This window comes from Osmerus eperlanus, chromosome 17, assembly GCF_963692335.1.
Source record: "Osmerus eperlanus chromosome 17, fOsmEpe2.1, whole genome shotgun sequence".
In the NCBI taxonomy this organism is placed as follows: domain Eukaryota; kingdom Metazoa; phylum Chordata; class Actinopteri; order Osmeriformes; family Osmeridae; genus Osmerus; species Osmerus eperlanus.
This window is the reverse complement of record NC_085034.1, coordinates 10,789,512-10,803,298: the sequence shown is the minus strand read 5'-3', so window position 1 is coordinate 10,803,298 and position 13,787 is coordinate 10,789,512. Positions and strand designations below refer to the sequence as shown.

The 13,787-nt window shown below is 41.0% G+C and overlaps 1 protein-coding gene across 6 annotated transcripts in view; it reads left to right on the top strand.

The window, feature by feature from the left end:
• The window catches only part of LOC134037825 (uncharacterized), a 60,097-nt gene that overhangs the window by 27,133 nt on the left and 19,177 nt on the right, over nt 1-13,787 (top strand). For 4 of the 6 annotated variants that reach the window (XM_062483358.1, XM_062483361.1, XM_062483357.1 and 1 more), the window contains 2 exons: nt 5,763-5,852; nt 6,039-6,128. In XM_062483358.1, the coding sequence (XP_062339342.1) occupies nt 5,763-5,852; nt 6,039-6,128 (180 nt within the window). Of the gene's footprint in view, nt 1-916; nt 1,249-5,762; nt 5,853-6,036; nt 6,129-13,787 lie in introns of those variants that run through there. The other 2 variants (XM_062483359.1, XM_062483356.1) reach the window with 2 other exon arrangements.

The following is a 13,787-nucleotide window of genomic DNA, read 5'->3' as shown; positions in this document are numbered from 1 at the left end:
TAGTTTTGCCCGATCACTTGGTCAGGCTATTTAAAGGTATCGGGGTCAAGTGACTATTGTGCATGGACAAATGAAACGTAAATGTACAAGTGCGTCAAAAAGTTAATGTCAAGCCCTGAAATCCAGTGGCCAGAGATATATGATGACCTGATCGACACTCCAAGTGTATCATACGAGAAGTTTGTGATTTGCATCCGACATGCGCAGTTGAGCATGCTTGACAGTCGTGTGACGTAGGGTGATAATTGGTCTATAGTAGGCTACTTAATAAAAGAACGTGTTTAACAAATCCCATTTAGGCCAACAGTCGAAAGTTAAATGTAAAGTAGCACAATAGTCCTCAATAGGCTACAGCACAGTAGCTAGCCATTTCTAGCTCTGCTTTACAATATTGCTGCCTATAGTGTTAAGCAGGGCAGGACTTACGGCGGTGGGTCCCGGAGATTTCTGCGGAGAATTTGAGTTTAGCACGTTCTTCGACAAAAGGACACGCCATGTCTGACACATTCAGATGGCAGGTTTCGTTCTTAGAATAGGACAAACTCAGTTGAATAAAACCTTCTCGCAAGCAGGTTATAGCTTCACGGAGTAGCCCATTTTGCGGGAGTAGCTAAATGACTGAGAGAAACGCTGAACTGGCTCTTTGAAACCATAAACCCAGTTTCCATCAACTCTTGAGTCAAGTAGCCTAACTCGTAAGTTTTGAAACACCCCCAATAACGTTTTTAAACGTTTGATTAAAGCATGTTAAATTAATTGTGCCTTTTTGGGGAAATAAAGTTTACTTTTTACATCAAAACAAAAAGTAGCTATGGTTTGTCTCGAGTCTTGACTTTTATTTTGAAATTTGTGAAGAAATTAACCGGATATTCGATTTTCAGACTGGCGTCACACGAGGCAGCCGGAAATGGGCAAACGAAAATAGTTATCATGGTATCGGCTTGTGAAATGTGTTTCCCGAGTCCTGACAGGTTTCTCTGCCACGCGCGCAACTAGGGGGCAGAAACCAGCATTCTGCAAGGCATATAACTGAGCCAAACGCAAACGCAGATATGACAAGGAGTTGTTGTGCAGTAAACTGTACCAACCGCCAAAAAGATGGATGGAAAATGTTCAATATTCCGAGGAAATCAAATGCATTTGCTAAGAACAGAAGAAGATTATGGATTCAGGCCATTAAAAGGGCGGATTGGGGTCCCGGTGGTCCTAAAGGCAGCGAGAGTCTGTGCAGCGCTCACTTCATGTCTGGTTAGTTTCTGTTGGTAAACATTAACTAGACAGATAATGAGGAGCCTATGTTAGACAATTACACAGGCAGGAGAACAGAGTGGCGGACAGAGATGAGTATTGTAGAGAGAAGCTGCAGAAGGAGAGAAAAGTAGAGGAAGTAAGAAAGAAAAAGATGATGCTGGTTTCACGTGCTAGTCGGAAGATACTATTTCCCACTTGTAAAATCATTATGAGGATTATGAGGATGTCATGTTCAAGTGCTTTTGTTGTCAGAGCGATGTTAAAAATGGCGCACCCGAAATTTGGCTGTACCATTATATTGTGGAAATCCTTTTTTTGAGTCCATTATGCACCTTCTAGAGGAGGAAATGGATGCAACAAATGGTACAAATTCAGTGTACATAGATTACAGATTAAAATTACGTATACAAACAACTGCTAACAGTATTTGCACTGTTAAAAGTAAAGAATGACATACCTTCCACCATAGACATAATTAAGAGTAGACGCCGCATTGGCTGCCGAATGCGAGAAATTCGGCCGCCATCTTGGACAGGGCAAATTCCTAGTTGCGTAGCATCAGAATAAACAAGATGCCAGCACTGTGCAGCATATTCCTGCTCAAATCGGCTGACAATCGAAAACGGGGCTCGGGGGATTACTTTTCACAAGTAAGATTTAACATTAACATACTATTGGTTGTATTTTGTGAAAAGAATAAGCATGTCCTGTATCATAGCTACATGTATGACCTTTGCAGCAAAGCAAACCGCATAAAAATCAGTTCGGTATTCTGTTTGGTATGATTAATTAAATGCACTGACAGCTCATTGCCCCAGCCAAACAGATTACACTGAGTGGAGCGGTTGCGCGTTCCAAGATGGCGGCCCCACGGCTCGTAGGCAGGAGCTGTCGATGCCGCGTCTACTCTTTTTATTATGTCTATGCCTTCCACTACGTAGGGGAGAACCCGGGCAAAAGTAACCCAGGACGAAAGAAACGAAGCGATTTTCTCAGAGCCCTGACCATAGATATATATATAAAGTCTAGATGTCTTACGGCGGAGTCTAGAACATCTTGCTACAGTCAACTCGCTCACCCATAACATTGTGTTGGTGCTACATAGTGATGTCTTTCGTGAACGATTCGTTCATTTTGAACAAATCCTTACAAGGACTTGGGAGTAACGAGTCCTCTCAAACAGTGATTCGTTCATTTTCTCTTGGCCGTGCATCGGGACTGTTGCATAGGCTCGTCCAAGTAAACAGAAATGATTCGTTCATTTCCAGACTCGGTCTTCGGGTACGAATCTTTGGATCATTTTTCACGTGACCTGCATAGGCTCTGTACTGGTAGCTAGAGGAAACAAACGATTCGTTCATTTCTTGACTCGGTCTTTCTACGAGTCTTTGGATCATTTTTCACGTGACCTGCATAGGCTCTGTACTGGTAGCTAGAGGAAACAAACGATTCGTTCAATTCTCGACTCGGTCTTTCTACGAGTCTTTGGATCCTTTTTTCACGTGACCCGCATTGTATTTTTTAGTAGAGGAAACATTTTCCTCATTCCCTTTCGCGTGGCCGCTGTTTTTGTAAGACGTGAATGATATTCGCTCAAGTCATCATACTGACTGGTTTTGTTATTTTCACTTTACATTTACACTTACAGTTACAGTTTAGTGCAGTGTAATTGTTTGCCGTGATAATTAAATGCTAGTGTGATAATAAATGATCAAATCATACAAACTGTCATGATACATTATTTTAATGCAGGAATTTCTTTTAAAATAGTATCTGCTGGTGTACATGTCATGCACTAACCTACATGAGAATATGATACGTGTTTGCAGTGGACGGATAGCCCCCCCCCCATGAAATGAACGAATGACTCAAAAAAAGATTTGTTCATTTTACTTAACGATATTCAAAGAACTGAATCAGTAAAATGATACGAACTTCCCATCACTAGTGCTACATGTACTTTTTAAATGACCATAACTTGCTCAATTTTCAACCGATTTTTAAACGGTTTGGTTTGTTATCAATGTCAGAGATGTCGGTATGCCACTGCATACCAGGGTTATTCCTGGGTCAAAATGGGTCTTCAGTGCAAAAAAAAAAGATATATTCTTTTTTTTCTTCTTCTAATAAATGTATTTATTTCCAGGTGTTTTGCATCTCTCTCAACCCCCCCCCCCCCCCCCCCCCCCCCCCGACCGAAACTAAACCTATATTTCGGAACAGGTTAATGTAATAGTCTAATAGCTAATGTAATATTGCACATATTGTCGTCCTATTTCCACTAATGCTATAAAGTTAGGCTACTTACAGACACCTTACGCTCATATCAATACAATCAATTGCTCCTCCCAAGGTTTCTTCCATTTTTTTTTCTCCTGTTGAGAGTTTTTTGGGAGTTTTTCCTTGTCTTCCTTGAGGGTTTAGGTTGGTTGAGGGGCAGTTCTATGGGCATATGTGAAGCCCTCTGTGACATGCTTGCGTGTAAAAAGGGCTATACAAATAGATTTGATTTGATTTAAATGGCATACATGCTGCCAATTGGCAGCATGTATGCCAACTTATTGTAAATGGTCAGTAGCCTAGTCTATCGATTAAGGCAGGCCACTCTGAAGCATGTACACTGCCTGCTTCATTCAACTCGATTACTATTGATCAAAACAGAACGAGGGTTCGGCTGTAGCCTACTTGAAACATACTATTGAGAACATATTCGCTGACATGCATTGCACGCGTGATGAACACAGCTTTTTAAATTTTTTTATTTTCTTCATCGCAGACTTTTTTGCGTTTGGCGCTCGGGATTTGTCATTGGCGCTCGGGAAAACGGCTTTGGCGCGTGCCAAAATGTTCTCTATGCAGGAAAAACCCTGCATACTTATGAATAATTGTTTTTTTATTTTTTATTTTTATACAATAGTAGAATAGAAGTCCTGGACCCTAACAAGTGTCCTTAAATATAGTTTGTTTTGCAGTCAACTGTCATACCACCCAGGGGCCAGTTCTCCGTACGTCGCTTATTACATCCGAGATCAAATGACCCATCCAAGATGACATCGTCTTGCTAATCATGGTCTGGCTAATTCGGTTCTTCGAACACCCATGTTGTTTATAATTAGTATAGCTGGATTGAGTTATGCGTTGGTCTACATTTTATTTTATTTACATTTTTTAGTCATTTAGCAGACACTCTTATCCAGAGCGACTTACAGTATTTACAGGGACATTCCCCCCGATGCAAGTAGGGTGAAGTGCCTTGCCCAAGGACACAACATCATTTTGCACAGCCGGGAATCGAACCGGTAACCTTCAGATTACTACCCCGACTCCCTAACCGCTCAGCCACCTGTCTAAAAGGGGGTATGTATCGATAGTAGAAACCTTGATCAGCAACGCTGCTATTGGCTGCTCACATAAGTCTATGGCTGCTCACCCTGGCCAAAAAGAGCGCCCTGTTTTTTCCGCAACTGAGCCAACAGAGCAACAGTTTGCTCGAAGGTTACTCCGAATTTGAAGATTTAATCAAAACGCCAAGGAACGCCAAGTCTGCAAAATCCAAGAAAGAGGGCTGGCCAAAAGTAGCAGACCAAATTAAATGTATAGCAGTGACCACGTTCGATTTTTATCGCTTATTACAGTAGGCTAGGCCTATGCTTTTGTATTATCATACTTTATATGACATTAAAGATGATAAACAATGTGGTTTCAACAAATTTATTATGTAAATGACACCCTCAAAAAGTATATCACACTGTGCTTAAGGATCTATCTCGCAATGAGCAATTAATTTGGTTTCATGTTAAATTCTGCTAATTTTTCTTGCACCTTCCGCAACAGGGTTGTTGTCATAAAAACAGACAAGCCTCTGCTTATAAAGTCGCAATCAAATCTTGTTTTTATAAAATAAACCTGCTCCCAAGCAGGTTTAAGCTAAAGGACTTGTTGCTATGACAGCAAGTCCAGAATGAGCTTCGAAGAACCAAACAATCCAAGCATGACAAATCGTCAAACAATCAAATCCAGCTAACTGAGTTAGCGATGTACGGAGAACGGGCCCCTGGTTAGCAACCTGTTTTGATTCAAGATGAAAATCATACGGAAACGTGTCTTCAAACAGCTAATGTTAGACAACATGTATTAACCCTTGTGTTATCTTCGGGTCATTCTGACCCATCAGTCATTGTGACCCACCTTCGTATTGCGACAGATTTACCGCATACAAAGACAAAGTGAAGCATATTCTTTTAACCGTTGGGCTGTCTCAGACCCCCCACATTGCAAAGGTTAAAAGAAAATTATTTTAATTTGTTTTTGTATTGGGTAAAATTGGGTAAACACAACGATGGTTCGTTATGAACCTTTGGGTCATGTGACCCGAAGGCAGCACGAGGGTTAAGCGATGCTTGTTTTTGTGCTGTTGGTGCTTATTAAGGCTGAACTCCCGGTTTATAAAATAGCAAACCAATTATGGTTATTTAATTAGCCAAGATAATCTTTTCTTTTTTTCTTATTAGGAGAACCGTCCATGGATTGTGATCATCCAGATTTTGTCCCATCCATTTTTTCTCATAGCACCCAAGACACCACTGGAAAGGAGGCACGGTCTGTGTTGTGTCATGTAGCTCTTTTTGTCATTTCTGATATTGTAATATGTCTGGGTAGCTTGTTTAGTATCTAAGCAAAAAGGTTTTATTTGTTTGTCCTTATTTATGTAATTCCATTGTTATCTTAATGTGTTGATAGGATAATTTGCATGTTAATTGGACCATAATCTACTGTTTCTCCTAGACATGAAAGAAAGAGAAGGTGGGATGAAGCTATGGCCCCAGTTTGCAGCCCCACAGGCACAACTGAGGCATCTCTTCTAGAATACTCTGAAGGTATGCCCAAGCTATACTTTTAAGTGTGTTTGTGTTGATTGGTAGGTGGGTGGGTGGGTGAGTTGAGTGATGGAGAAACAGACAGATATTTATGGAAGCTCATAGGGGACTATATTCAAATGATAATGCCGTTTCAGAAGTGTCGGTGGGTGGTAAGCTTTCGTATTACTGCTACCTATCAAATACAATTATACACATGGCCAATCTTCGCTGTGTTTTACCTGTTAATGGGCACAAAATTTGAAGTTTGAACATAACCTAAGAACATAAGAGAACAATCCCGGGAAAACCTGGACGGGTGGCAACCCTATTGAGAGCCCTGGATTTATTTAGCATTCTAGTTAGCTCCTTGTCCCGTGACAACGGAGCACAGTGACAAGGAGTGACTGACGGCTAATATTAACCAATCTAATATCTGCATTCAAGGCACGTAGGCTAATTGGTGTGCATTTAGTAAGACATGAAAACAGGTCAGATCATAACGATTATTTGCACTTACACAAATGCTCTCCAATATATTTTGAGGTTGCACAGACATAATTTCGGGAGAATTTGTGACTAAAATGGTTGCAATTTCAAGGCCAGTAAACAATATAGCCTAATTTTCCATTTGAGCAACCATTATTTGAGTCGCAATTAAAATTTAAATGCACTTTCTAACTATTTGAAAAATGAAAAAAAAAAAAAACGACATTCGACATCTTATTTTCAAAGACTTGAATGTGCTGTGCAGTGGACAAAATTATAATGCAATAAGATAAACAGCGCCCCCTGTCAATTATATTTCCATTTTCAAGTCACCACAATCTTTTAACCCTTGTGCTGCCTTCGGGTCACATGACCCAAAGGTTCTCAACGAACCATCGTTGTTTTTACCCAATACAAAAACAAATAAATAGCATTTTCTTTTAACCTTCGCAATGTGGGGGGTCTGAGACAGCCCGACGGTTAAAAGAAAGAGCTTCACTTTGTTTTTGTATGCGGTAAAGTTGTCGCAATACGACGGTGGGTCACAATAACTGATGTGTCAGAATGACCCGAAGATAACACAAGGGTTAAGGAAAATGCAATATGTGAGACCTCTCATCAAGGCATATCTTCTGTAGGGCGAACACCTGAAACAACCTATCCGTACCTGACTTTTGCGGTCATTGCGTGATGGCAAAGTCTGTAGCCTATCATAGGTCCTCCGTGAGGCTCTGGATGCCTTGGAAAAACTAAATTCCGCTCGACGTAGTGACTTAAGCACAACCAATGCTACAAAGAGCAGCGATACAGACTTTGCCATCATGCAATGACCATGTATGCCATCTTAACATTTAATCAATACATTTGTGATATCAAGAATTAGAATTTTTTATATTAAGAATTGCATTTTTGATATAAAAAATTAATTGACTAAATGTTAAGATGGCTTGCCATATGAAAGTCAGGTTACCTATGGTGTGATGAAATGTGACACAAAAATCGCATTAACTATTGATGTCCCTACCAAAGATGATATCAAACTTAACTTATAATGAGTAGGGGCACGCCTGGTTCCAGTGCACGGTCAAACTTTGTTAAACAGTGGCTGTCCATCATAAGTAAACAAGCTAGCTACCAGCTAACATTAATTCCTACCCAACTACTTAGTTTTTGGACATCTGTATTTTTCAAACCCTGCATACGGCCATGGTGTTAAAGTGTATCTTCTTAATTTCCATTTGATAACATTGCATTCAGCATCTTCCGTTTTAGGCCGTAAGGTAAATCCTGTTATCGTTTCAACCCCCTCCACAGTCTGGCATCTACACAATCTTTAGCTCATAAAAAAGAACGAGTCCTGCTAAGCTACCAAAAAAAAGTTTGTCGCTGAAATTCCAGTCGATTGTCGATGCGTCTGTTTTATGCAGAACTTTTCTTCAGAGCGTAATAGGATTTTGGTGGCACGGTTCGACACGTGATCCTTCTACACCAATAAGGTAGCTGCTTTTTGTCAACATGGATGGATATGGTTGTCAAATAGAGGGTGGGACCTTGCAAGTTAGTGTTTCCTATGTTTATTTTGCCGTGGAGGCCCGCCACGACTACATTTCTGCCGCCATGGTATCAGAAATAGGGCTGTACAAAATGTTAGGACGTCTATGTGATTGTTAGAGTGCATGTCGGAGAATAGCATGGATACGCGCTTCACACTGCAGTTGAGATTGTGCGTCTTTGAGAAGTCGTATAGCTAACTTGTCAGTTAATTTAAGCCTGTTATTGTATTAGTCTATATTCTTGCTAATTTAAATTAAGTTAACTGGTGATCTGTATTATTCCCCTGCTAGCTAAATTGCACATGTCTGTTGATTCGATAGCGATTGCTGCCTTTGCTTACGTTTGTATTTTCGGTGCATTACTATGCAGAAGTAGTTTTAATTAATAAATAGTGGGTTTATTGTTATTATTTGCTACAGAATGCTTAGCCTATCAAGCTCAAATCAGTACACAAACAGTGTACATGCTTTCGAGTACCTTAATCGATAGGCTACTGACCAACGTCAATTATTAATACGTCAATTAATAATTGGCAGCATTTATGCCATTTAGAACATACTTTATGAGTGGAAGGTCTCTAAGTAGCCTAACCTTATTGCTTTAGTGGAAATAGTACGAAAATATGTGCAATATTACATTAGTTATAAAACTAGGCTATTACATTAACCTGGGGGGGGGGACAGACAGACAGACTTATGTCGTTGTTGTAACATTCATTTATTCATTCTTTCACAAACGAAAACACTGATCAACCATAAAAACAATCGTAATGAAAAATATGAAATATGATATATAAAACTGTACAAAACAGAGTAAGGAATAACAGATTAAGGACACTCAGTCCTCACTGTCAGTGTCAGGACAGTTATCTTCCAGTTCCTCAGTTTCTTTTGTGTTGGCACAATTACAACAACGACATAAGTCTGTGCAACACAGTCCTGCAGAAAAACATGAACATCTGCCTGTCTCACACGCACTTTTGCACCCGCAGTGTATCACATGCAAAACACTGTCAGGGGCCGAATTTCTGTTACGTGCAAGGTCCCATCCACTATTTGCCAAACATATCCATCCATGTTGACAAAAAGCAGCTACCTTATTGGTGTAGAACGATCACGTGTAAAACCGTGCCACCAAAATCCTATTACGCTCTGAAGAAAGTAGTTCTACATAAAACATAGACGCAACGATAATCGACTGGAATTTCAGCGATGAACTTTTTTTTGGTAGCTTAACACGAATCATTCTTTTTTATGAGCTAAAGATTGTGTAGATGCCAGACTGTGGAGCGGGAATCATTTTCTAAAAGACTTTTCGTGGTTCACCTTGCAGCCTATTTGTCTTCACCACATAATAGCTGGAACAGTGAGATCTGTGGTTTCATAATTCATTAGTTTTTTAACAACACTTCCGTGTTTCCCACAAATTATTAGATTATCATTAGATTGCGCATTGCATTATTCAGGCCGATCATCTCTGGGAGGTGAGCATTAGCCCTCCTGCTGACCGAGACATGGGGCAACTCTGTCACGTGACGTTTCACTCCCTGGTTTGAATCTTCTTCCTCTGACTGTGTCGAAAGGTCTGCATCTGCACCATGATGCTGGGCCAAGAGGATCTTAGCCACTTCCATGCGGAACTGAAGGAACTGGATGGGTCTTGTCTTTGGTCCAGCACATATTGCATGGTCTTTTCGGTAGAGTAGCCAGCTGTTGGCTAAAGCCAGATCCGTGAAGTGCATTACCATCCGCATTGTCCACTTCTTAGTACGGGTGCTCATGCGATAGTAACTTATCATTCTATCCATCAAATCAACTCCACCCATCTTGATGTTGTACTCACGGACAATGCTTGGTCGCGAGACAGTGACATATTGTTTCACTTTCTTGTCCCAGCACTGGCAGGTGTCTTCAGGCTGTGTACCATGAACAACAGACATCAGCAATACTGGTTTGTTGTCGTACCACTTCACTACACACAACTTTCCATCTTCAGCGGAAACTTCTGATGAGGTACCTCTTCCTGCGTTTTTCATGGCTTTGTCACTGGGTAACTTATGCTTCGCTTCAGCGAGTCGGTTCTTCATTATTGTACCAGTCATGTACAGCTCTTTCTCCATCATTCGTTGCGCACCTTTGATGGTGGTGAAGAACCGGTCACAATACACCTTTGTGCCACAATGCAGAGTTTGGCACAGACGCTCGATGACTAAGCTTCCCAAACTCAGGCCCTCTGGTTCTTCGACCTTCTCAATCAGTGAACCTGTGCATTGATACAGCTCAAAGTCAAGCACAATGCCATCTGCTGTAGCACAAACAAAGTTCTGTATGCCAACTGGGTTTGGCTTCATTGGCAGATATTGTCTGCAGGAACAGGCTCCTGTGAAAGGTATCATCTGCTCATCAATAGATGCGCAATCAGGTCGATTCAGAGACAAGCAGCCTCGCAGAATCCGATCCAGAAAAGGCCTCACCTTCCAGAATTTGTCCGACATTCTCAGGTCTTCTGGCACATCATGATCAATAACCACTTTTATTGCTCCCCTCAGTTTGAAGAATCTGGCACGTGTGAATTTGTCAGTGATGGCAGTGATTTTCAAGGCTTTGGACCAGTACATCCTAATGGTTGGGTATCGGATGCAGGACATCAAAATACAGGCACCAAAAAAGTGGTAAACCTCATCTACTGTCATGTTAAGTGGCTCCCCACTCTTAGACAGTGACATAATATTAGAGCATTCTGCAATCGTCATCATCAAATCTCTATATGTACTGATCAAAATAGTCTAGTGGGGTCCAGCCATGTCTGTCTAGATCAGTTTCGTCCTGATGCTGATACTCTGCCAGGTTTGGCATCAATGGAGTAGCCTTCCAGCGTAGTCCACGTCCTGCACAACCAGAATCAGAATAAAAATAGTATTTATTGTAGGAAGTTACATTTTTAACCATGTAAGCAATTGAGGTGTATTGGTGCATAAAATACTTGAATCTGTGTGGAAGTTTATATGAAATTTGAAGATTTACCCTCAAGGTGTGAAGGCCAAAAATAATAACAATTACCTTGTTCAGAGTCTCCCTTTTTCTTTTTTTTTTGTTTGGCTTGGTCTTGGCTCTTCCAAGTCATCTTCTGAGCTATCAGCCTCAATCTCTTGACTTTGACGGCGACGTCTGAGAGTGCGGGATGAACCTGTACCTGTACCTGTCTCTGTACCTGTCTCTGTACCTGTCCCTGTCCCTGTCCCTGAACCTGTCAACAAGTTTTGTAAATAAGCATTTTGCTTCCAATCCTTCACATAGCCCTAAGGTCCTAACTGCATAAAATAAACAAATATCTACTGGGTCTTGGCTAACCATTATCTGCACTATGGAGATGTTTGCGTCCTCTGCTGTGGTCAGTGGGCTCAGGCATGGGGTCCTCATCATCACTACTGTCCTCACTGCTGCTTTCCTCCTGTGGTGATGGTTGGTAATTGCCATCCAGGATGGGATCATCGTTGTCAGACACGTCCAAATCTGAGTTGTCTCCATCAATTGACCCAAGTAGCTCCAATGCTCTTTGCAAAGAAAAACGCTCTGGAAATAAAAACATGATAAAATCAAATACAAATTAATTTCATTTATGTATGTAGGTTTTCATTATTTAATTGTTATTTATTCCAATGGGATAATATGCAAGCTAATTTACATGTGCACATTTTTACTAGCATATTACATTTTTACTAACATTTTCAAACCAACTAATTTAAGTATGTATGTATTTAGTGATTTAATTATTTATTTCATTGGGACCATGTACAGCTTTTTAGCTGCATCAGAGCTAGCTTTTTCCCATTTTACGTGTGTGCATATTAGCTTAGTTTTGAGGAGCATCAGTCCATAAGTACACTTACGTGTACTTCATGTTTAGCGACCTACAAAGTTGCTAGTTTTACACTTTTTTTTCTTCAAATTTGCATGTCATGACAAATATACAAGGCTTTTATAAATATCTAAATCAGAATAAGCCATGAAATATGACAGAACTTCTTACCTGGTCGACGTTTGTGTATGGAGCTAGCACTTGAATCTTCCCTTGTGTTCGCCGCCATTTTGAATTTTGACCGTAGTGTGTTATAAACTTCTGACACCACCAGATGGCAGTGTAAGTACCCCCATATGTGTCCATAACACCACCAATTCAGCAGTGAACACAATTGTGGACATAAGAGCTAAAAAGTGCTGTCCACGTATGTGTCCACTAAGCCTTAAGAGGGGTCATTGACTGCAAAACTGAATTTACCTTGTCAAAGTTGAATAACAACAGTTCAGTGGGTAAAATGGACATACAAAGTCCTATACCTCAAAGTCCATTTACACCTTTGTCACGCCCCAAAATTTGCTGCGCGCTTCTCTGTGTACTTTCACGAAATTACAAAGAAGAACGTTTTTCAAGGATATTGATAATGGACTACGGTCGTAAATGCAGCGTTCCAGGCTGTACAGGGAATGCTGACACTTCAGTCTTGCCAGGGAACCAAACACTCGACGGGCTGTGATATTTGTCTATGAAGATCCCTGTGCAGTTCGACCCTCAATTACACATTTGCTCGAACCATTTCACCAAGGACAGTTTTGAAAACCTGGGACAATGTAAAGCAGGATTTGCTATGAAGCTGTTGCTGAAAAGAGGTGCTGTTCGGACCTTATGTTCATCACAACCGCAAGCTGTAGTATGATTTTGTCGCTAACAGTCATTAGCAATGCTAACGTATCCTGCCTGCAAGTGTAGAAAGCCACAACAAGAATCTTCCTTTAGGATTTAGTGTATTTTGATCGTAACCTATTGTCTGGGTTCACAGTGACGATTTAAGTAATTTGTTAGATGTAGTTTCATAAGGGGCTGTGGTATCATGGGAAATTTGGCTATAGCCTCAAGACAACCACAAATACGCGATTAGCCTACACAATCTGGTATTTTCTGGTGTGCCCACGATAACCAGTTGTTTTCGATAAACCCAGGCCATACAAAACGTTGCCTAAATGCCAATAAATTTGTGACTAAAAGCTCCTTTCATCCATGAGCCTGAATAGCTCGCATTGTATAGCAATGGACCAACAATTATGTGTTTTTGCTCTAGTGCGATCGAATCCCACTTCATGCCAGCTTGCAACTGTTTTATTTTCTTAGCCTACAGCAGCAAATATGAGATGCGACTTGAAATTCGCCAATAATGTTGAATGTTGTGTGAATTTGTGATGAATCTGGTGATAGAGGCCAACGGCAGCTGCTGCTGTTAGGTGAATGCACAGCTCGCATGCTTACGGAAACCAGGTAGTCTGGAAACCAGGGCAATAACACCGGGTGTCCAGCACCTGTGCTAAGGGGATAGCTGTAGAGCTACCTGTATGGGGGGTGACAAGTGGCATCGCACTGCTGAAAAGTGTAACTCGTCTGCAAAGCTAACAATCACTGCCACCAGTACGTCTTCCTAGGTGGTATGTTGGCTATCACCGGTCTCAAGTCGGCAACTGTAGGCTAAGTGGCGGGCTAGCTAGCTGGAAAAATTATAAAAGGACAACATCAGTGTGGCCATTTCAGCTAGCTAGTGTTGTGCTGTATTGGCACAGACCTGAACAGCCAACCCCGTTTTGTCACTGA